General features: G+C 54.8%; 7 protein-coding genes across 7 annotated transcripts; 4 read left to right on the top strand and 3 right to left on the bottom strand.

Moving 5' to 3' along the window:
- Positions 1 to 5,589: 5,589 nt before the first annotated feature.
- Positions 5,590 to 7,631, top strand: PG986_006971 (uncharacterized protein; the record flags this gene model as incomplete). The annotated part of the gene is made up of 4 exons (XM_066843193.1): positions 5,590 to 6,286; positions 6,347 to 6,406; positions 6,455 to 6,978; positions 7,035 to 7,631. 4 exons carry the CDS (start codon positions 5,590 to 5,592, stop codon positions 7,629 to 7,631), a joined length of 1,878 nt encoding a protein of 625 aa, XP_066699305.1.
- Positions 7,632 to 9,562: 1,931 nt separating this feature from the next.
- On the top strand, positions 9,563 to 10,228 carry PG986_006970 (uncharacterized protein; the record flags this gene model as incomplete). The annotated part of the gene is made up of 1 exon (XM_066843192.1): positions 9,563 to 10,228. The coding sequence occupies one exon, from the start codon at positions 9,563 to 9,565 to the stop codon at positions 10,226 to 10,228; it is 666 nt and encodes a 221-aa protein (XP_066699304.1).
- Positions 10,229 to 11,243: 1,015 nt separating this feature from the next.
- PG986_006969 (uncharacterized protein) lies at positions 11,244 to 12,221 on the bottom strand (the record flags this gene model as incomplete). The annotated part of the gene is made up of 1 exon (XM_066843191.1): positions 11,244 to 12,221. The coding sequence occupies one exon, from the start codon at positions 12,219 to 12,221 to the stop codon at positions 11,244 to 11,246; it is 978 nt and encodes a 325-aa protein (XP_066699303.1).
- Positions 12,222 to 12,949: 728 nt separating this feature from the next.
- PG986_006968 (pci domain-containing protein) lies at positions 12,950 to 13,666 on the bottom strand (the record flags this gene model as incomplete). The annotated part of the gene is made up of 3 exons (XM_066843190.1): positions 12,950 to 13,267; positions 13,333 to 13,410; positions 13,478 to 13,666. 3 exons carry the CDS (start codon positions 13,664 to 13,666, stop codon positions 12,950 to 12,952), a joined length of 585 nt encoding a protein of 194 aa, XP_066699302.1.
- Positions 13,667 to 16,593: 2,927 nt separating this feature from the next.
- Positions 16,594 to 18,697, top strand: PG986_006967 (Arabinogalactan endo-beta-1 4-galactanase; the record flags this gene model as incomplete). The annotated part of the gene is made up of 3 exons (XM_066843189.1): positions 16,594 to 16,666; positions 17,613 to 18,246; positions 18,349 to 18,697. The coding sequence occupies 3 exons, from the start codon at positions 16,594 to 16,596 to the stop codon at positions 18,695 to 18,697; spliced, it is 1,056 nt and encodes a 351-aa protein (XP_066699301.1).
- Positions 18,698 to 19,235: 538 nt separating this feature from the next.
- Positions 19,236 to 21,088, top strand: PG986_006966 (uncharacterized protein; the record flags this gene model as incomplete). The annotated part of the gene is made up of 3 exons (XM_066843188.1): positions 19,236 to 19,389; positions 19,473 to 19,626; positions 19,699 to 21,088. 3 exons carry the CDS (start codon positions 19,236 to 19,238, stop codon positions 21,086 to 21,088), a joined length of 1,698 nt encoding a protein of 565 aa, XP_066699300.1.
- Positions 21,089 to 21,496: 408 nt separating this feature from the next.
- PG986_006965 (uncharacterized protein) lies at positions 21,497 to 23,044 on the bottom strand (the record flags this gene model as incomplete). The annotated part of the gene is made up of 1 exon (XM_066843187.1): positions 21,497 to 23,044. One exon carries the CDS (start codon positions 23,042 to 23,044, stop codon positions 21,497 to 21,499), a length of 1,548 nt encoding a protein of 515 aa, XP_066699299.1.
- Positions 23,045 to 23,811: the final 767 nt, after the last annotated feature.

Below are 23,811 nucleotides of genomic sequence, written 5' to 3'. Positions count from 1 at the left end.
GAGTCCAACAGAGCAGGAAAGACAGGTTAGACGCGTCACCTAGGGTATTGCCCATTCGAGGTATGACCAAGGGTTAGGCCAAGTTGTCTCCGTGAGCCTGTGTGCAGCAGTAACTCGAGTGTCGAGATGTCCCACAGCGAGGCTTTTAGCGCACCTAGCCGCTGGACCTAGACAGCTAGGGCGGGTACAGAGATCGTACCATGAAGGCGACGGGCAGGAAGTGGCTGGTGACCCAGCTCCAGTGCTCAAGCTTCATACTTGGGGTCAGGTTATTGGCATATGTGCGTTAAGCCCCAGCAAACATAGTAGGTATCCGCCAGTTCGTCACAAATATAAACAAGATCACCGTCGATATAGTCGTGCACCATGTACCGTGCAGGAGGCGTCAGGCTTCTTGGCAGTACCTGTTCGGCTTAATGTTGCCCCCAAGGGGACTTGTATCCGTGAGCGTTCAGGCATATCTTGCCCGCGGTGGTTGAGGGCAACGACGCACTACACTTTGAGCCTTGATGTGTGCGTGGGCACGAAACAAGCCACACCCTACCACGCCGTGAACTACACGTAACTATTCAAGTAACCTGGAATGGATGACAGTGCGCTCTCGAATGCAGGCCGATGTACACTGCATTGGGGAGCAAAAGGAACATGCGGTGCCTTTGTAAATTACCGACTCACCTGGTGCAAGGATGGGTACTGTTCGGGGGCTCGGTAGCAGGCCTGACTGCCTGGGCAGCCGAGTGCAGACGATCATGCACTCGCCACATTGGAGACAGCATAAATGTGGTAGTATGGGGGCAAGAACGAGCCACCCTGTTGACCAACAGCCGATTGGCGCTCGGCGCTCACTAGAAGGATTGTCGAAAAACGGCTTGACGGGTGACGGTCCCCAACATCGTGGATTGGCAGGGGCTACGGTCTGCCGGCATGAACCTCGTATTGAAAAAGCAGCCAGTAGCGGGGGCGCCTGGCCTGTTTTCTGACTTCGCTGCATGCCTGCTTACAGTAGAGGCCTGGTTAAGGATCGGCAGAGAGGAGATAGCGTCGTGGGATTGATTCAGCAGTCCAACAACGACAGGTGGCGAAAAAGCGTGCTCGCTCGTTGGATATCCGCAGATGCCAGATGCCGCAGGGTGCGGGCTGGAGTGGTTGAGGCTGAGTGACATGACTAGCCCGGCGCGGCGGGCGGTCCAATAAGCAGAGGGCAAAGAAAAACCGGCCGAGGCCGATGTTCCAACGGAGCCCGGTCCATATCAGTAAATGATCGACATTGATCTTGGCCGAATCCGTGTAGATTGGCCACCTGCCATGGCGCGTCTGCCCACTGCAGGACCCTTTTCGCCTTTTTCCGCACCGAGGCACCAGGCACAAACGGTGGACGGGAAATGTTGACCGAGGGAATAAGGCAATCGCCGTAGCATGTTTATCGTCTATGATACGATGGCGAGGTGAGCAGTGAGTAAGATTGCTGGGATACGTGCCCGATACTTTGATGTTAGCTGGTTTAGGTAGCGCTTGCAAGTTGAAACAAGGTTGTCGAATAATGTTCTAAAGCAGGTCAGTCCCTGCTACGGAGAATTTCGCAGGTCGCTAGCCCGGAGAAAACCCTCCGCTGCTGATCTGAGTTCGTGCATTCGGATTTCGAGATTGAATTCTCTGGACAGCTTGAGCTGGCTGTGCTGTTACACGCACCCGTAATTCACCAGAGGAAAATCAAGAGACTGACTGACACGATTGTTGGTTTATAACCGGAAAATGCATATTACATGCATGTATACAAGACATGCAGTTCAACGCCATGGCCTAAGCTGGAATTGTGCAATTCGAGGGAGTACACTACATAGACCAGATGTATGTCAAGTCGCAGCATCTGTGCAGACTGACTGACTGAGGGTTGTAACAAAGACATAGCATGATATTGCCGAGCCTTGATTGCCAGGTGCTTGGTGCCCGAAATATCGGAAATATGGATATGCAAGTAGATACCGACTCTTGTAACACTACCACTAGATGCTTCCTTCGACCCTTCGTCTAAGTGCAGAGCTAGGAGTAGCGCAAAGTGTAGGTCACGCCACAGTTGTCGTCGAAAGCCGGCAGACTGGCCTTGGGATGTGGGATTGCACAATCTCCATCCTCAATGCTGTGGTGGACTATTGGGAATTCAACAGTGGCAAAACCGCATCTGGCTGCATTGGTGTGGCCTAACGATGCCACCAGCCACAAAACGCGCTAATCCGCCCAGCCCAGTTTGAGGTTCATGTATGGCTGACTCGCTGCCATCATTGACAAGACTCCAGACTTAAAAAGCCGCCGGCAACGAGAAAAGAAAAGCAGAAGGGATAAAAAAAAGGAAGTGTCCGGTGGCGACGTAATGAATCAGCATGGGGAAATTGGGAATAGTCAACTCGGCCAGGTGGTTTTTGAGGCTTGCATTAGGTATCTCCTCCATGGATTGTTGGTCTTGGCTGGTCCCAAGAGAACTTGCACCATGTACGCCAAACTGACTCGCCCATGCATATTTGCCCCCCACGTTCAACAGCAACGTTAGCGGGACAGCTCCCAGCTGTCTCGAGCCGTACTGTAATGTAAGGAACATGGTATCGTCCCGTGTGAAGTGATCAAGCACAGCTCGTAGTGCAGTATGTTTACTAGGGATCACAATAAGACGCAATGAGCATGGGAATGGGTAAACCGTATGGAGGTAACAGAGAAGACACGACGATGGCATGGATGAACATTGGCCAGTGCCAAGCAGTCGGTCGTATATTTTTTTTCTCTCCGTCAATGATTATCAATAATCCCCACTTCATACCAGATTGTAACATCGAATGCATCAAGGTCTTATTCCCCAATTATCGTGATGAGCGACGAATAGTTACGACATGTCGCCCGGTGAGGAGTCCGGCACCCAGGCACGATGATGACAGCGTGATACTGCCCGGCATGTACGTATCTCGTGTACGTACTGTACTGTACGTGTACAGGCGACAGCATGCTGTCCGGCCAGAGCAGGGCGCTTTTCCCAGTCAATGTGGGAGTTGTGGTGCAGCTGACGCCACCATCCGTCCACCCCAAGGTTATTCTCTCATTTAGCCGGACCACCATCGACATCATAATTGCCCACCTTGACACGGTCCACTGCACGGTCAGGGGCAGGGATCTGGCACCCTTCCATCGCCGGTCCCTGTGTGTGGAGATGGGAAACCACCGTCTTTCCTATTTCAAAATTCCCAGGCCACACAAGAATCCCATTGCGGCTGATACCGAAAGTTGGCCTGTCCATTTCATCATCCTTAGTAATTGGCCCTGTGCATGTTACGGTTACTGCGTCAATAATGGGTTCGAATGTTTGCGCCACTCTGCACCTCGCAACTGGTTTTTGGGACGGATGGGGACAACGAAGGAAACTCGCAAAAAATCAGTGAGAACCCGCTCTAGTCATTTTTGGATCGAGGGGAAATCCGATGGGTTTTTGCGATGGGGGTACCTTCAAAGACATGCATTGGCAGGGCCGTCAAGTCAGGTCAGGTCAGATTTCTCTGCGCGAGGTGCGAGGTGCGAGGTCTGGACCGGTCCGCCTCGGTCTCCCCATCTCGTTCTTCATGCTAACCAGACAGATGTTCACACACAACAACAGAATCACGGCGAATATGTGGTGTACTATGCTTCTCGTTTCGTGGCGGAGGCTCCGCGACGGCAACTGCCGTATCCTTAGTAGCCATTCCCAACGGCTTGGTCTACTGCAAGCGCTCCCTCTGCCCGCGGAAGCTCCCAAGAACCCAAGGAACCCAAGGAACCCATGGCGCATGCTCAAACTCAACTCAACAGCCAACGTAGCCCAACGACCAGACGGTTGATTTGCTTGCATACCTTACCGTGTACCAGCAAGGTAGCGAAAGGTGACAGCTGCCTTATTTCTTTCTTTGTTTTGTTTTTTCTTGGCTCGTCCTACCTAATGACGAAGTTGGACTCCAGCCACATGCTCCATGGGCACAGGCACAGAGAGAGGGAGAGACAGTGCGGGCATGTTGCTGAACCCTCCAGATACTGCAGCTTTGCCCTGTTTCACTCGCATATCTGACGCCAAGTAAGATTGACATTATTCCCCCGGTCGTAGGCCGAGTCCAGAACGTTTGCGGCTAAGTGTGCGCCAGTGTGCCCTCCTGCGCATTCGGGGTACAACCCAAGAGGTACTTGCTGTATCGAGTTTCCTCGTGGGACCTTCTGGGACCCCTAGAGGAACCCCCTTCCCAGGATAGTAGTAGGCTCGGTGGCAAAAAAAGAAAGGAAAACACATCCCCGGTCTCAGCAAAATGCCATACCACATGCCTACTGCGCGAGACAGATTCCCTTTTCTCCTCGTCCCCAATTTTGTGCTCGCGGCATGGCTATTCATGAACGCCAATCGGCTGCGTTTGCTACCTTGCCAGGGTTTCTGGTCACCCTTCCTGCCTTTCCCTTCCTCTCCATGATCGTCATGTTGGGCACATCTTGTACGAGTACCCCGGCACGGTGGGAGGCGGGCGGACTGGCAGCTGGACAGACCTCCATACTCACTACTGCCCTGTTCCCACAGTCGCCTGGCTCTCTTCATTGTCTCATCTCCTGGAGGCCCAGCTAACTACTTGTCTCCATAACCCATGTACGTGCTCTACATGCTCTACATGTGTCCGAGACGGCTTTAAGACCCCCAACCTACCACTCCCGCTTATTAGCCACCCGCACCGTCGCGAGTCGTCATCTTCCCTGCATGTATAAGTCACACTTCATATCGAGAGAGCCTACGAGAAGGGCAAAGATTGTCGTTGCACTTCTATCAACTATCCCTGCTCCCCTTGCCATCTGCAGCCGACAGCCCCAGAAGACCCTAATTTAGCCACACCAGCTGTTGCCCATCTTCTATCAATTGTCTTATTTTTATTTTTCAGTCTTGCGATACAGACTCCCGGGCCAAGTCTGCTCTGGACCTCGAAGCGACCCTGAAGGATTCTCATCCTCTGGCTTTCTTTGGTCTGTCACCATTGCAGTGTTCCTGCAGCCCGCCCATCCTACCTGCACTCAGCCTCACCCGACTTGACTATCCTGTCTTCTCGACGACCTATCAGTATCCTCGGCACTCTCCAACACACATCTTGCTCGACCCGGACCCTGTGCTTCCCGGCTTTCTTGACGACTCTTCTGTTCATTATATCCTCTGGGGCTCTGTCCGCTCACCCCGGCGGAACGTCACTTCTTCTCTCGGATTGGACATCGCTTAAATCAAGATCTCCCTGTTCTTTGGAGCTTCGCTTACAGGTACAGTATATGTTCCTGTCGAATATAGCGCCAAGTCGCTTGACGTGGCTCAGCTGTATGCGTTGTGGTGGAGGGTAACCTGACATTCTTCTAGCTTTCGTTCTGTTGTGTTGGACTCACGGCCCCTGTCCTAGAGACTGCAGCGACAGCGCCCGACTCTGTTAAAAGACTAGATTTTCCCAGTACGACAAGCGCTGCCATAACCGCCTTGCGCCAGCGCCGCCTGATCTTCGCTCAGCAGCACTCTCGTGTTTGCAGCTCTGCGCAATCCCTTTTGTCTGTCATTACATAGCTCCAATGGGTGATGCGCCACCCAATGCAAGCTCGCCCAACGACCTCACTCACCCCGAGGCTCTCGGCGGCACTTTCGACGACCAAGACAACTCGGCAGGTTCCCATGTAGGACTCTCGGCTTTCCAACCTCAACAACATTTCGACCCTTCCCATAATGCTTTCTCAGCTCAGTTCGATATGACACATCCGCAAGTCAATGGGCGAGTAGGCCCATACAACATGGGTGCTATGGCAAACGCGTTGCCGCAGACTAATTATCGCCCGACTTACACCCAAGGCGCACAGCCGCGTTACAACACTGGCGGGCCGCCTCCTGGTGTTGCTCACTCCATGCCCCAAATGGCCCAATATGGAGGTCATACGGCCGTTAACCCTATTGTTGGGCAGCAATACTACATGCCTCATCATCCCCAAGTCCAACAGTTCTACGGTCATCAGCTTGCGCCATCGCAACAGGCGGCAAACATGTCTCCGAGGCACAACTTGGCCTACTATCCAAACCAAGTTATGATGAACCCAGCGCAACATCAACTCTCAGGCGGTTATTACTATGGTCAACCGGGAGCTTATGCTGCGCAAAACCAGGCTATTCCTGGGCAAATGATGCCTGGCCAGTTTATCGCATCTGCTCCTCGTGGGGCATCCCCTTCTGGACCGCAGGACCAATTCGGGTCAATGCCGGTCCTTGGCCCTGCAGATGGTCTGTTACACGGAAATCTCTTCGCGATTGGTTGAGATATATGACTGACCCCTTATCTAGAAGCGTCACGAAATCGTTCCAATGTCGTCCGTGGCCCTCCCCGTAAACCAAGACAAAGCGGTTAGTACATATCGCAACTGTTCAAGATTGAATACTTATTTCCTACAGGAAATGCTATCTGGATCGGGAATCTCCCGCCACAGACGGATTTGATGAGCTTGGTTTACCACGTGTGCCAGGAAGCGAGTGGCCTCGAGTCACTGTTCTTGATATCCAAGAGTAACTGCGCCTTTGCAAACTTCAAAGACGAGCAGAGCTGTGTTACGGCACAACAGAAGCTCCACGACTCCAAGTTTCAATCCGTACGGCTGGTCAGCAGATTACGCAAGAGCACCGTCGAAGGCACCGCAGGCCAAACAGCACCTACCGGTCCTGCCGCCACATCTCCGCATGTACAGGTCACCCCCGATGAGGCCGTAGAGGATCCACCGGAAACCAACGCCGAGACGCACACCACACCTGACAAAGGGCCCGATGAGCACAGGGAAGCGCTGGCCGGCGATGGTGTAACACAAAAAGACAAGTTTTTTATACTGAAGAGCCTGACAGTCGAAGATCTGGAGCTTAGTGTGAGGAACGGGGTTTGGGCTACGCAGTCGCACAACGAAGAGGCGCTTAATGATGCTTATAAGGTTTGGAAAATGCTCTGTTGTGGCCTCTGGAGTCTCTACTAACCACTATCATGCAGTCAGTTGATAATGTTTACTTGGTGTTCTCTGCCAATAAATCCGGGGAGTATTTTGGCTATGCCAAGATGACATCCCCTATAAACAACGACCCAGCTGCAGCCATCGAATTTGCACCCAAGGCCCAAACAGCAACGGACTCGGATCTACCGAAAGCCATCCCTACCGAAGCGACCGAGCATTGTCCACGCGGAAACATCATTGACGACTCTGCCAGGGGAACAATATTCTGGGAGATCGAGAGAGATGAGGCAGACACACCGGAAACCGAGTCGGAAGTGGACGACTCTGCAAGCGCACATGACGGACAAGATGCCGAGGGCGGCTCCAAGGCCTGGGGAAAGCCGTTCAAGCTTGAATGGCTGTCTTCGTCGAGGCTGCCGTTTTACCGGACTCGTGGGCTACGGAACCCTTGGAATTCTAACAGGGAGGTCAAGATTGCACGCGATGGTACCGAGCTGGAACCTTCAGTGGGCCGAAGACTGATCGGCCTTTTCAACCGAGTGCAGTCTCCTGCGCCCATGGCGATGGGTATGCGGCAGGGGATGGCCATGGTGGCCGGATATCCCCCTTCGATGCGAGCTTCATTTGCCCAATAATGGATTGGACGGCGGCAGGTCACGGCCGCGATCAAACGGCGTGACGTATTACGATTGAATGGTATTCCCAGCGCGAGCGAGCCTCGGCTGCTATGCAGGACATAGCCAATTTAACTGTATACAGAAATCATAGTACGCCGGCGAGTCGCTATCATGTTTACACTTGTCAGCATGGCAGTCCACCCCTAAGCCGCGATTGTCGGACAGTCCAACAAAAAGAATCAAAAGTGTGCCCAAGCAATGTTATGGCCTGCAAGACTGTCGAACCGGATAGCCTTGAATGTGGCGCCCTCGCGCGAGCTAGCATCGATACCCAATCTGCCAACTTATGGTAGCTTCGCCCGGCATGGATGCTTGTACCATGCAAAGTGGCAGCGCCTACGCTTTCCCTGCCTGTCTCAACCCAGCTCCCGCCCCACATCCATTTGACATATGATTGTGTACCAGATCTCCCTCCGCATTGTCACGATAGCGACACCATCACGTCATCGGACCACGGACGCCATGCTTGTTGCTTGTCCTCGAAGCTTGCGGCGGTAGGCCGCGTAGTTCCAAAGAGGAAACCGGCATCCTGTCCCTCGGTGGAATGCGCATAGATCACGCCATACCGATTGAACACACCCCGAGGAGAGTTACCTACGCCGAGCCTAGATTATGTCGGGATGCTGCATACAGTCGAGCAAGCAATTATGGGGCCGTGGCCCTTTGTCCGTGGAATTGGTGCTTCGGAAAATTGTTTTGAATCAATTGATTGATGGGCTTCAGCCAAAAAGCAAAGACAGCATTGTAAGTTACACATGGTGACGTCTGCCAAGACTGATACGGGCAGCAATCGAGCTACCTGGCTATCGGATTTTGACATTCGCATCTCAAAGGCAGCTTTGGGCAGGAGTCGGAAAGCAGTTCTACGACGATTCAATTGGGTGTGGACGGTTGGTGAGTACTCCGTCCTTGCTCAATGGTTTCGTATCAATCAGCCAGGGAAGCCAGGTATGATCTCATCATATTATTGACGTGGGAAAACACCATCTTCGGCCAATCTTGTCTAGACTCGTGCGGAGTCGTCCTGGCCATACCTACTGCCAAAAAACAGGCGATTTTGCAGTGCAGTACACAATAATTGGTTCAGCTTGAGGACGTCTCGAACCAAGTAGAATACCGAGGGTCTTCTGTGACTGAGTATGTGTGTAAAGTGGCTATTGACCACCAACACCCACCTCCCCTACCGTAGCATCATATTCCCGGGCCTCGCGTTCTGTAATTGATTATGTAGATTGGGTACTCAACTGTCCCTGGTAAGATAGATACGGATGGCTGGGTGCATTTCGGCTGGTCATGAAGTCCGATAAAATTCGGTTATTGAATTAGCAGTCTATCAATAGCTCGATTTAAGGTTAAGCACGGATCATGCTATTTCGTCCTGTCCAGAAGCCCCGTTACTTGCATAGAAGCTTCTCGTTTGTTCAATATTCCCCGACAATCGTTCCAGGGGCTACCAGCGGCTTCGAGCAACCTCCACCCCCTGCCTGGCCGGCATCGTCGGGTTCATTGTCGTGTGATTGCTAACATGCAAACAGGCAACAACTGCATCGTCTCGCAACTTGTAGAACAATCCATAGAGGATCTAGTAGTTGGTAGACTGTTCCAGATTACTCACAATGGAACATTCTCACACCTTCATGCCAATTCAGAGCGCTGCGTTTGACTGCGGTTTCCGTGTATAAATGAAGCAGCCAACTCCGTGATAACCTCGCTTTCTTTCTCCCTCATCATCACATCAGAACACAAGCATTCAGCAACATCCACATCCACATACACATCCAACATCCCACGTCAAAAGCAATTCTCTCCAATCTTCAACCAGATCAATCGAACCAACACTTCCACGCAATCTCACCAAACCCATTTCCAATCCCCACACCACACGCAAAATGTCTCTGTTCGGTCCCCGTTTCTACTCGGCTCCCGAGCCCAACTTCTCGGGCCTTTTCCGCCTGATCGACGACTTTGACAAGTACTCGTCGCAGAACGGCCCCGAGGGCGCCGCCTCCCGCCTCGGCCGCCACCATGTCCCCACCTTCACGCCCAAGTTCGACCTCAAGGAGACGGACTCGGCCTACGAGCTGCACGGCGAGCTCCCGGGCATCGAGAAGAAGAACGTCCACATCGAGTTCACCGACCCGCAGACCGTGGTGATCCGCGGCAAGGTCGAGCGCTCCCACACCGAGGGCAACCCGCCCGCCGGCCTGCTCGAGGGCGACAACAGCATGACCGGCGCCATCACCGAGGACGGCGAGAAGGACGGCGAGGCCCGCCGCAACTCCCACCAGCCCACCGTCGAGGATGAGCCCGAGTCCGGCAGCACGGACACCCAGTCCACCACCGTCTCCAAGACGGGCAAGTCCGAGCAGCAGCAGCAGAAGCCCAAGGCCAAGTACTGGGTCTCGGAGCGCAGCATCGGCGAGTTCTCGCGCACCTTCAACTTCCCTACCCGCGTCGAGACAGAAGAGGTCCAGGCCTCTCTCAACAACGGTGTCCTGACCGTCAATGTCCCCAAGGCCAAGAAGCATGAGAGCCGCCGCATCGCCATCAACTAGGTTGCATCTCAAGGAGCCTCTCAACAACAACAGCCCTTCTTCACTTCTTCTTCACTGCGCGCTCCTTTCACCACCCAATACCAATGTACCACTTCATCCAGTCTACCTTGATGGGAAACGAGTCTCTTCTCAATCTCCCCATCCGGTACGCCTTTTACGACATGATGCGCACTCCTCACCAACCTCTATAAAGGCTGAAGGGCTCTTCGTCGGCGTTCTATTATACACAACAATTTGTTCTTTTGAGGGATGCATGGTTCGGCGTCTGACTTTCCTTCACATGATTACGATCTTCGCGAGGAGTTACAAAGGGAGGAATCCGGTCTTTTACAACAGTGGCACACACTGATCACCGCTGCTGCATTGTTCACCTTAATCACTTGACCTTGTATAGTAGGAGAGAATCAGCAATAAATGGAATTATTAAAAATACATCTTATGGATTCGTTCCAAGTGCAAAGACATGGTGGTTTTTTCTCAATGACTCCACATGGAATCCCAATCCAGGGGCTAATCGTAATGTGTAACATGACCATAACCTACGCAACTTGAACTACCTCGAAGTGAGGTATGATTTTGCTTCTCTATTGTTATTCACGGCCTAGTGTTTCTCGACAGAGAGTCTGAGTCCTGGCATAAGTAGCTTGGTTTGCAGCAGATGAACCTGCTGGTTTTGTAGGAAAGGGGGTAAGTGTTGCCATATCAGCAAATTTGGACTAAAATCAAAATCAGGATAAGAACAAAAGACGTAATTGACATGAGATTGTCGGTATATTTGAATCATCTACTCCATATCTAGATGTGTTGTGGTGTCCATGCCAGCCTGCAACTGCCTCTCAACATGCTTTTGGGGTAGTGATGGGAAAACGAATGACAGACTTCAACAGGAGGGCAGTTCATAGGTATACATAACCAGACAATCATGCAGGCAAACACTTGATCACAGTTTGATTCAGCACTTACCAAAATTTACCTACCCGTTATCCAGATCGCTTATTACCAACAATGTATCTTTCTATCTTATCCATAGTGACTCATCAAACGCGCGAACGCGAGCGAACCGCAAGGGCATGGACAGCTCATCGCTCCGTCTCCTTGCCACTGGCCCCGGAGGCGTCGTTACGCACCGTCTTTCACCCCATCTCGGCGCTGCCACTTGCGCCACCGTCTCTTCCCCTCGCAAGCAGTGTTCTCTCACTGTCTCCTTGCCCTCACGCCGCTTTGGGGTGACGACCTCTGCCTCCATGAAGAGGCACTGTTCCCTCGGGAGAACCTGGGCCCAATCCGCCAACCCGGCGTATTCCTTCAAGGGCTGTACAATGTCCCCCTCTTTCTCAGGGTTTTCTTCTTCTTCTTCTTCTTCTTCTTCAACATCTTTCCTCGTCTGAAGCTTCATCAGCGCAGCCATACGGTCCAGGCGCACCACGGTCATTGGACCACTGTACTGCGCAATGGGCTTAGGCTGGGGATGGAGGCACCGCTCGGCAGTCGTGACCCGAACCTCATGGGCCACCTTCTCCCTTGCCTCCTTCGCTCTCCACTCCCGTTCTTCCTCCGTGATACCTAGATATCGGTCTCCACCGACGCCGGCCTGATCTTTGTTGCTGGAGGACGTAGGAAGTCCAGCCCTCTCGTCCCGCGAAGGCGCGTCCAGGTTTGCTGAGCAGTGCATACTTCTGCCGTCCCAATCTTCCTCCTCCTCCTCCTCTTCCTCCTCGTAGTATTCGTCGTTCGACGACTGAATGATAATAAACCTGGGCCTAGACTGGTCACCAGGAAGATCGCCCCGAAGCATCAGGGGTGGAGATGGCGACCCGAGGCGAATCTCCACCACATCCTTCTCGCCCAAGCCTTCTTCCTGTAGGCAAACAGAATGCAGAGACCAGCCCGGCATCCCATCGACCACCACCCCCTCCAGGGGATGTATGGGTACGGATGGCTTTGCAGTGGCGGAGAGGCTGCTGGGCACAGCTTTCAGGGGCGGCGGTGCCATGGCCGTGTCGAGGTCGAATCCGTTAGTTGGCAAGTACAGGAAACCACGTATTGGCCCTCCAATCTACTATGTACGGAGAGGAAGATCGTGAATAGAACACTTGTAGACGGTTTTAACTAGTACGTCCTCCAAACGCAAGGCATTCCGAAGACATAATTACTAACTAGGCCTGTCTGGGCTTATATGGCAGAACCGGCATGTAACTCATTGCCATTTTCTCATTTTTTTCGGTATCATGCGCTGTGCTTTACAAAGAGTCGAGCATAATGCAAACAAAGAAGCCGTGCCTTGAAAACCGATACAAGGCCATTGATATGATCCTTTGATTTGTTACTACTCTCAAGGCGGGGGTACGAAGTACATTTGAACAAGCACTATTGAATGAGTAACATCCCAATGATCCCATAGGGCGCTGACTTCAATAGAAATAACACCATAAGGAGGCACTTCAACAGTTGCACACGTCAGTTACACAATGGGAAAACAGTTGTAGAAGACTCGTATTAACGGCTGAAGGCAGTAACAAAAGCCGATATTATGACACCCTGAACACCATGCTTCAATTCGCAGACTACCTATGTTGCCAACTCGTACATTAGGAGTTAGGGTATCGTGGCACCGTCAGCGTAAAAATCAATACATCAATAAGCACTCCGCCTCTCCTCCGCCACCTCAAATATCCTGCATTGCTCTTGCGTCGCTAGTGATAATCACCAACATCCTCCACCCTACATCAGGTAGGCGAAGGCGGCAACAGCCAGAGCGGCGGCGCCGTTGCCCATGTAGGAGACAGCGGACAGGGACAGGCCGGCGCTCTTGGGCTTCTCGGAGGACTCGGGCGACTGGGTGGCAGACGAAGAACCACCACTGGTAGGGCTAGGGGCGGCGCTGCTGCTGCTCTGCGCAGAACCAGAGCCGGAAGATTCCTTCTTAGAGGGGTCCTTCGTGCCACAGTTCTTCTGGATGGTAGCAGTGCAGTTGTCCTGCCCGGTCTTGCTGCCGACGTTGGCGAGGTTGCATTCCGAGTAGGCTTCCTGGCAAGTGAACTACAAGAGGAAAGCCAGAGTCAGCATGTGCCATGGTGTGCATGTGAGCTTGAAGGGTAACTTACGTAGTCGATGGTGTTGGTGTATTGACCGAGCTTGGGGTCCGAGCCATCAGCACAGGCGCACTTGTAGTCCAGAGTGTTCTGTGTAGGAAAACAATTAGTAAGACATTCATTCCATCGGGCGAGGTTCTAGTAGCAGGTAACATACGAAGTCGCAAGTGCTCTCAGAAGGCGGGCTGCAGATTTGGTCGCAAGCATTGAGCTGAGCCTGGCACCAGCCGTTACGCGTGCCAACGGGGACCTTGTTGATGTCCATCAAGGAGGTCCAGTTGGAAGAGGTCGCGGAGACGACGGTCAGCGCGGAGAGCGCGACGACGGCGATGTTGTGGGAGAACATGGTGAATGGTGGTGGGATTGGTCTACAGATGAGGGTAGAGAATATGTTAGCCCAGAGTCGCAAATCTGCGGAACGAACTGGAATTGAAGATGTTGGCTTGGAGTATGATGTATTGGTATTGGGGGGGAAGAATGTCGAGTGATGCTGTTTGTGGCTGGTTGACTGACTGTTTGAGATTCGTTTGCTGGATTAAGTATTAAGTTGATGCTGGGCCGGCCCTCCTCACTTCTCTGGGAAGGAGTAGTCGAGTTTTAAGAGGTGATGGGATGGTGGTGATGAGAATCTCAGATACAATCACGGGAAGGCGCAGAGTACTAATGATGAGCAGTCGGGAGGGAATTGGAAACCGGGAGGGCAGGGAGGTTGAATTAAAAAGCGAAGGCACAACACACGCTCACACATCAGACATGCACCCGGGCCTAGGCGAAGCGGCGGGCGAGGACGAGGATGAGACCTGAGATGGGGAAGTTGGAGCTGCTGTCACGATCGTTGACCGGGATCCGGTCTGAATCCCTGCAACAATTCGCCCTAAACGGTGCTAGCAGGACAAGGATGTTCCCACCGCACCCCCGGTCTATCAGACTATAAGTACATGATGTAGCATGTAGCCCATGGCAGAAGTGGCTGGAGCACCTTGTTCGGGCTGCCAAGTGCAGCTTTTTGTGTCGGATCCCCTGCACATCTGCTGCGGGCGAGGGGAGCTATGCAGATAAAAGTTAGAACGCCAAGAATACGAGGTTCCTGGCAGAGACCGGCAGAAACAACACGGCACTGGCCAATCGTATCCCGTCGTTGTGCTGCAGTCCAGGGCGGGAGCTTCTCTTCCTGCCCTCCCCGAAATCGCGCTTTTCTGTCAACCTCCCATTAAAACTGAGCGAGCTAGCCATGGCCTTATTGGCAAGCCGATGTCGATGTCGATGACGATGATGTTGACAATGCAAGCCGCTGTCGATTTTCAAGGTCTCCCCCCAATCTGTGGCGCTCAAGCTCCTTGCTCAGAAACTGGAAGAACGGCATGTTTGGACCGATTTCGAAAGTTGGGGCAGCGCTTGTGACCAATAGCGCGCAGATGGTGGTTTCCAGTAGCAGCCGACATTCCCATTTTCCCACTGAAAGCATTGCCATCAACCCATCGCTGCACGTAAACGGCACTCTGTTGATCATTACTCGATTCCGAAGGGCGCCCGGGGTTCCTTTATCTGAGGCCCATTCTCATCGCTTCTAAAAAGACTAATTGATTACATAACCGCATTCGGGCAAATCGATTGAAGTAAGATTGCATTCATTCCTGTACTACAAGTAGCATGCTGCATGTAACGTCGGGGCTGTCGGTGGTCACGGGTGGTCGCGGGTTCTGGCGGGAGGGCATGCTCATGCTCATGCTCATGCAGTCTATGCCTACAAATCATCCAAGGCCGTACTGTACTGTACCTCATCCACTCCAGCAATTCAGTAACTCCAAACACGAACGCCAAGTTTGGCTGGTCTCGCCATGTCGCATGAGTCGGCAAAGCCGCACATGCACCTACAAATCATCCAAGGCCGTACTGTACTGTACTGTACCTACTTTACCCCAACCTTCGCATTCTGGGACAAGGTTGAGGTTGGCGCCTCTGCCCGCCCACCACGCATCAACCTTGACAATTCAGGCGGGCGTTGGAGTTCGACTCGGGAAAGTTTAGTTATCTGTCTCATCGGCCATTAACACAGAGTGTTACTGTAGCTACCTCGGCTTCGCTCGTACGAAATGGCACATCAATTTCCCTGGGGGTCCACGCCTCATTTCAGCGATCGGCTGGACCGGCAACATTCTGGAAGATATTTTCACGATCCCACAACCAATGGCGGGCATATCGGCCTTGATGTTTGGGGCCAGCGATAAGTGGCAAGGCGGGTGGTACCTCATCAGCCACACTCCATCATCAACCCACCCGTCGCTAGTGCCTGATCTGCAGGACTACTGCTTTGGGGTGTTCAGTCCGGCGGTAAAAGCACGTCTACCAGCACCAGCCAGTACTTCATCTCTCAACCTGCGACTCTTTCTCACACATCTGAAACAAACATGCAACCCTTTCTCTCTTTGCCTATGCGCGCGCCCATGTTTATGTCGTCTTATCCTCGGATCTATCACTTGCAGCCTCTGTCGGCCCTGTTGAGGATCACCAAACAACGGGTTCCTTGGGATGAAATGGTCCAATGGCATGGTCCAGATTGCCTCTACATAGCTCCCAGCCCGAAGGCTCTGCCGAGCGCCAGCGCGTGAACGGACCAGATGAAAAGCCCAAGTGGACCGCCGCCTGACGTCTAAGAAGAAGAAGAAGAAGAAAGGCAATGTACCAGAGCTGCCACGAGCTGCTGGCCTAGCTGGTTGCATGTGCGCCAATCGATACGGCCTTGTTCGAACCGCCTGCCACCCCTGAAGAACCATCTGCTATCAATTGAGGATACTACTACGGGTTCCTGGCCAAATCCAACTGATGGCTGGGAGGGATTGCCGAGCCCATTCCGGCAATTTGCAATGTCTGAGTTTCCAATTGATTTGTACACCTGATAGATAGAAAAACAAATACTGTCTGCAACCCGAAGTATAGAACCTGTCAGTCGGTCAATCTATTGACGACCCAGGAATATTGATATCTGTCGCACGTGGGGTAGTCAGTGATCCGCGGGTATCCAGGCCAACCTGGGCTCGTCGAAGGAGCTTAAAGAAGAACTAGAAGAACTAGGACACTAATAGCGCTGGGCTTCCAACCACACCGATTACATCGATTGCATCTTCAAAGCGAGCAAAGCTACCTACCTTCCTTGGCCGAACGAAGTCTCAACCCCCGCCTCGTCAAACTCATGTTGAAGATACGAACATTTTTCGCTTTCCATGCGAATAAATGCATCGCAGATGAGAGGTGTCTGTCTTGAAATCTCCAGCTATGACTCGCTCTCTGTGGACCTGCGCTGACCATGCTCTTGAGCGAACCAATTTCGCTTTCATCAAGGTTCCATGTACGTTGGTTCAACTGATTGAACAACAAAAGTGCCGTTTGATGCCGACTTGTGCCAAGCCCCTATTGCGATGGCGCCCGTGGTGGTGGAACTGATAGGCATTGATCAGTATGGGGTAGGTTCTGTTCGGTAGGCTCGGTGGAAAATGGGGTGGAACGATTATTTTTCCCATCGATTCGCTCTGGCGCCAGTGCAGAGTCCCAACGACGGCGGGGTCTATTATTGGCAGCCCACCTGCTTTGCTGCTTTACGGCCGATTGGGGCGAGCTGGCCACTTCGACCGCTCCCTCATACCGACATTGGGACTCATGCCGGCTCCCAGGTCCTGGACCAAATATCCGGCTACGAGTTTGGTGGGATATTTCTTGTGAACCATTTATCCAACATGTCTGTCGTTGATATTCTGGACTTAGCCATCGGAGAGAGACTCGCCGCGACATGAGCAATGAGGTTGCCGGCCAATTGTGGAGCCAGTGCGTCCAACCGCGCTCCTGGTCAATGTCCTGCTTCAAGTTAATTGGCCCTCTCCACGTTCATGGGGGGCAGTTTGGCCGTCACTGGCAGGCTGGCACGCTTCGTTGCAAGCCCGTAGGGGCTCTCATTAGAAAGGACTTTCTTAGCCTTGCCCTTCCTCCATATGGCGGCGGCTTGGTCAACATGTCCTTCCGCTTTTAGGGGTCCAAGGAGCCCTGTCAGAACGCCGATTGGAGGATTCTGTCGACCGAGTCCTCCGTCCAGACCTGTCTGCCGGGCGCAGCCTCATAGTTTTGAAGCCGTTTAAGACCTGCTCCTGTCGTCCAAAATACTGGGATCAAGAACTCCAATTCACCCCCAACTGCTCGCTACCACATACCACACCACACCACCCAATTGTGTAGTTATGTTGCTCTTCAACGCCCTCTTGGCGCTTTGCGCGCCTGCCGCGTCTTTGGCACTCACATATAAGGGGTGGACTGGTCGTCGGTAGCTGTCGAGGAGAAGGCTGGAATCCAGTATAAGACGACCAATGGCGCTGCGCAGCCGCTCGAGAAGATACTGGCCAGCAATGGCGTCAATATCGTCCGGCAACGCGTTTGGGTCAACCCTGGCGACGGCAACTACAGTCTCAACTACAACCTGGCCCTGGCAAAGCGTGCTCGGGCCGCAGGCATGGACGTCTATATCGACCTGCACTACAGCGATACCTGGGCCGACCCGGCTCATCAGAAGATCCCTGCCGGCTGGCCAACCGACGCGGACAATCTCGCTTGGAAGGTCTACAACTATACGCTGGACGTCAGCAACCAATTCGCGGCTGCCGGCATCTCCCCCAAGATCATGTCCATCGGTAACGAGATCACGGCTGGAACGCTCTTCCCGACCGGAAGTACGTCCAACTTCTACAACCTGGCTCGGATCCTCCATTCTGCATCGTCAGGAATCAAGGACAGCAAACTGTCAACGAAACCGCGCATCATGATCCACTTGGATAACGGGTGGAAGTGGGATACCCAGAAATGGTGGTACGAAAGCGTACTTAAGCAGGGTCCCTTGACAACTTCCGATTTTGACATGATGGGTGTCTCCTATTATCCCTTTTAGTAAGTTCCCAGCTTTAAGCCATAAGGATTTTTTTTTGTCTCAGGCATCCCGCCAGGGCTTCCAAGCCCCTAACAAGATACCATGCTAACAACGCAATCCAGCAACTCGGCTGCCACGCTTTCAAGTCTCAAGACCAGCTTGACTAACATGGCCAACACGTGGGGTAAGGAGATCGTTGTCGCAGAAACGAACTGGCCGACGTCTTGCCCTTCCCCGCAATACGCCTTCCCCAGCGACCTGAAGAACATTCCCTTCTCCGCCGACGGTCAGAAGACCTTCGTCCAGCGGGTCGCCGCTACGGTTTCGGGCGTCAAAAATGGTGTCGGGCTCTTTTACTGGGAACCGGCATGGGTGGACAATGCTGGCCTCGGGTCCTCGTGTTCTTCAAATACCATGTTCGCCTGGCCAGGTACTGCGCTCTCCAGTCTGTCCGTCTTCTCGACCATCTAGCTTCGCTGAGCAGCAGCAGCAATGCAATAATAAAGTGGCAATGCCAACGCCTCCCCCATCATATTTGACCACCGCAAACAGCTTGTGCCACTTTTTAGTATGATCTTTGTTCCTGCCTCAAGTATGCGCCTTTGTCCAGGATTGTTCAGTCGGCTACGCACTATGGCGGCCAATTGTCTCACCCACCAAAGAGCTGGCGCCATCACTAAAGTAACTTGTGAAATTCCAGCAGCCAAGATTTGCCGCTTTCCCCAGGACAATGGAAATGACGCCTTTCTTGGTACGGCCCCTGGCAGAGAGGTCTTTGACTTCTTCGGAGTGTCGTGGTATCGATGGCCCTCGACCACTAGGATTGACTTCTAATTACGCAACTCTTTTCTACTATGTGATCAGCCAGCCAAAGAACGCCGGTCTCATCTCTTGCTAGGAACACCCGTCGATGCGCCTTCGTTCTTCCAAGCAATCCAGAAATATATCCCGGTAGATACATTCATTACCCCTGACGATGCCTGGCATCGGTGGCCTGGTCAGGCCAACCATGAGCATACGAGCTGCAACCGTAACATCTGCGGCCGCGTCTACCCCGCCGGGGCCGACGCCGCCGCCTCAGCGGGTGCCGTTGGTGTTGGCGTCGGCCTCCGAATCTTTCGTCCTGGGAGTCGACACTTGCGGCTTCACGTCGGAGAGTACATGTAAGAAGACCCTTTCTTCCTGGGGAAAAGAACCTCCTGATATTCGCATGGTTTGACAACTAACTCCCCGTTCTGTCTATCAGTAACATGCTCCGCGGGCTACTGCACGAATATAGGAGATCACCGCGGCTGCTGCACTGGCTCGCCGGCAGACTGTAGCGCGAGTATCTGGACGACGTGCCGAGGCTACACTGACGGCGGCGCCGGAGGATATTGTGGTGCGCACACGCTTTGCTGGTAAGCATATTGGCCCCCGACCTCTAGGGCTGGAAAAGACTGGGTTTATGCTCACAAATCTCCATGGAGCAGCGCGGCCGCGTTGCCGGCATGCATGACATATTACTTCACCACGGACCGCGAGCCGGGCGTCACCTTCACCAACGTGGGCTGCGGCACGAGCGCCATGTACGGCCAAATGTACCCGTTCCCGCCCGAGCTGATACCGACGACCTCGGACGAGGAGTACCACTCGGCCACAGACTTGACGATCAACCCCATCGACACAGCGGGGAGCGATGCCAACAACAAGATGCAGTCAACGAGCCCCACGGGCGCCATCGTCGGCGCCATCGTCGGCGGCGTCCTCCTCATCGCGCTAGCCATTCTGGCCTTCGTCCTGCTGGCCAGACGCCGTCGCCGACAGCAGATCACCAAAGAGCTCATCTCGGCCCCGACGGTATACAGCCCGGTCGCGCCGCCGCCCGAGAAGAGCGGCGGCGGTGGCGGTGGCCGCAGCAGCCTGCGCACGCGCCTCCGCCTCTCCACGATCCCCGAGCAGAACAGCCCGCTGCCGACGTCGCCCATGCTCTCGCGCTACAAGTCGGCCCGCCGCAGCTATGGCCCCGACTGGCCGCTCGGCTCCGCCGACCCGCTCGAGTCGCACCCCGTCAGGATCCCTACCGCCCCCGCCTCGGCCTCCGCCGCCGTCTCCTCCGCCTCCGTGGACCTCGAGAAGCGCCTCAGCGATCCTCGCCGCGGCAGCGCGCCGCAGCTGCAGATCCCGGCGTTCCCGGCGACGCGCCTTTCGCCGGCGCCACCGCCCAAGTCTCCCATTGGTGGTGGTGCGTCATCTTCACAACAAAAGCAGCAGCAGTACATACCCGCTGCACCTGCACCCTCCTCGCCCGGAGGTATGCTCCAATCGCCGCGTCTCAGTTTTGCGCCTCCTGCGTCTCCCATCGACGCGGCATTCAATATAGAGGTTGCGAAACGCGTAAGCATCATCGACGGCGCCGCTGCTTCTGCTGTCGCTGTAGGTCCCGCCAACAGCAGCAGCAGCAGCAGCAGCAGCGCCAACAACAACAGAAACAGCCACATCCCGCCAAGACCCAGCAACACCATCCGGACCTCGGCGAAGCCGGCGCTCAGGAATAGCGTTTATCAACAACAGCAGCAGCAGCAACCAGACGACGGATCCGTTTCGCCCATTGAGCAGAGCCCCGTCGAAGGCGGCAGCGACGGCGGCGGCAGCATTATAGGGAACCCGAAGCGGCTCAGCCTGGTGTCGGCGCCGAGCGTGCGGGACTCTCGGTTCGTCGTGGGCGCGGCGGGGGGACGAGCTGGTGAGTCCCGTCTCGCCCGACGACGAGGAGGACCGGGGTGGAGGCGAGCGGGGGGGGGGGGAATGGACTCGGGGAGGGTGAGTCCCGTTACCGTCAGTCCGATGGAGAGTAGACGGAGCAGCTTGGATCATCAGTAAAAGAATGTGACGTTTCGGAGCGATTAATTGTTAAATTATTACGACATCGGAGGTTGGTCGCAGTCACACACGGTGGTGGTGGTGTTGGACTTGTACGATATTGTGTTACGGGATTTCGTCATGACCTACCCTACAGAAGGGGGCAGAGGACAGTAATCGGCGTTTGGGGAGTCACAATGCGAGGGGGAAAAGATAATTCACCACGTATGCTTGAATCAAAGATTGAACGCCCGTAAGAAGAGAGAATTCGCATCCATCTGTGCAATATGATGAAAACATCGCGATCGTCTGGGTCGACTGATTGCTATAGTACATACGGAGGAGGGTACGGTACCGCGTAAGTGCACGACCAGGATAAGAAAGAGAAAGCCCTGACGTGACGTTACACAACTTTTTCTCCTTTCCCCCTCAAGCCCTCACGGCGTTGGGCATGGTCGCCACGTTCTGGACGTCTTTCACCATAGTCTCGACCTTGTCCCCCAAGCCTCCGTTGCCGCTGTTGTGACCATTACCCTCTCCATCCCCCGCGTGCTCCCGGTTCCAGTCGAGCACCTGCTGGCAGACCCCTCGAGCGTGGTGTAGACGCCGCGGTAGCCCAGCCCGCCCGCGGCGACCGGCCTCTGGGCGGCCGCGTCGGTCGCGGGCGTGTGCGTCGAGACGGAGAAGATGGCGGGCTGCAGCATGGCGATCTGGCCCTGGGGCCGGAGCCAGCCCAGGAGCGACGGCAGCTGCCGTCCGAGCATGTCGCAGAACTCGATGGCGAACGCGATCAGCAGCATGAGCGCGGGCGGCAGGACCTGGACCTTGCAGGGGGTCTTGGCCAGGGTCTCGCAGACGTCGTAGATGTCGCGGAAGGTCGGGGGGCGGGTTGGGGTCCGTGATGACGAAGGGGCGGCCCGCGCAGCCGGGCAGGTTGCCGTCGTCGTCGTCGTCGTCGTCTTGGTTGTGGTCAAGCAGGGCCGCTTCGAACAGGAGGTGGCCGATGGACACGTGGCTCGCGTGCACGAGGTTCTGGCAGATGTTGGGGATCCAGCTCGGGAAGCTGCCGGAGCGCAGACACAGGCCGACGAGCTGGTCGCCGACGCTGGTGCCGTAGATGCCGTTGGCGGGCCGGATGACGCCGGTGCGGAAGTCGGGCCCGTTGGCGCCGCAGACGAGGCGCTCGGCCGTGGCCTTGGCACGCGCGTAGTTGCCAAAGTACTCGCCGTGGGGCCGCAGGGGCTGGTCGAAGTCGGACTCGTCCAGCACCTGCACGTAGTGGCGCGGCCACCGCCGGAACCAGCTCGAGAGGTAGCCCACGGGCCGCAGGGCCGTCGACGCCGACGACGTCGCGACCAGGACCGAGGCGCCCGCCTTGCGCGCCGCGTCCAGCACGTGGCGCGTGCCGCCGACGTTGACGCGCGCCACGCGGTCGTACGTCGCCTCGCACCGCTCGTGGGGCACGATCATGGCCGCCGTGTGGAATACGGTCAGCCCCATCGGGCCCTTGGCATCGTCGTTGCCGACAGTAGTAGGCCAGGGCTTGGCGAAGGCCGCGTCGACGGACGCGGCGTCGGTAATGTCGGCCTGGACAAAGTCGACGCGGCCGGCGGGGCCGTCGCGCATGTCCGGGCGGGCGGGGGCGCGGAAGTCGACGTTGCGGATGGACTCGGGGCTCTGGCCGCGCTCGAGCAGGTGCAGGGTGAGCTGGCCGCCGACGCCGCCGGAGCCGCCGACCACGACATAGCGGCGGTTCGGCCGGGCAGGTGGCAGGTGGGCGGTCCAGCGCAGGGGCGCGCGCTCGAGGCGCTCGTACGTGGCTCGGATCTCCTGCTTGGTCCAGCGGTGCGGCGAGAGGGCCAGCACCTCGGGCGGCGTGGTGGTCAAGGCAAGGTTCAGCTTCCAGAAGTACAGCACGGCCAGGGTAACGACGGCGACGGCGGCGGTCGCGAAGGGGTGGGCCTGTAGCCAGTCCATTTTCGCTCACCACCTGCAGGTCGGATGCAAGAAGCGTGGAATTGAAATGGAACCGAAAGTGAGCTGAGTGGGCTTGGAGGGAAGACCAAGTGGTTTTGTCTATGCTCCCGTCGCGAGCGGTGTGGTTTGGTTGGCTTGCTGGACAGCCTAGGCCGGTGGTACGGGAAGGGTGTCTATCACGTTTTTCTTCAGTCGTTCTTGACAGTTCTCCCCCTTGCCCCCACGATTCCCTCACATGCTCCGGCCAGGAGGGGTCAGGGTCGGATACGATTACGAACCTAGCGTCACTGGCCATACTTAGTAGCAAGAAGGGTTATGGGGCATGCCGCGTGCTGGCCACTAACAGCGAAGAGAAGGAGTCGGGAATCAACCGACCGTGTTGGAGTCACTTTCGAACTTGCCCATCTTCATCCATCCTCTTTTGCGAAACGCAACCCAAAGGCTGCATTTGATGGTTTAACCTGCAGCTGCAGCATTCTTCAGCGGCTACAATTGGAGCCGGCACAAGTACTACACTAACCCAACCGAGATTAGCACAGTAATACAGGCGCTGGCTAGCCTTCCAATTGACGGCAAACCGTAGCGGTGCCTGGATATTATTATTCGGGATAACCCTAGCAACTAACACCTCTACCGCCACGCCACGCCTTTTCCTACGCAACGCAACGCCACGGCTTATTGTATCGGGTTTTTTTTCTTCTTTTTTTTTCTTTTTTTCTCGTAGCAAACAATTCTGATTCTACTTCGGCCAGCCAATCAGGCATCAC

The sequence above is a fragment of the Apiospora aurea genome (assembly GCF_038362705.1).
Source record: "Apiospora aurea strain CBS 24483 chromosome Unknown utg000005l_segment0_segment0, whole genome shotgun sequence".
In the NCBI taxonomy this organism is placed as follows: domain Eukaryota; kingdom Fungi; phylum Ascomycota; class Sordariomycetes; order Amphisphaeriales; family Apiosporaceae; genus Apiospora; species Apiospora aurea.
The sequence above is the reverse complement of the archived record's forward strand: the minus strand, read 5'-3'. Positions and strand labels throughout refer to the sequence as shown.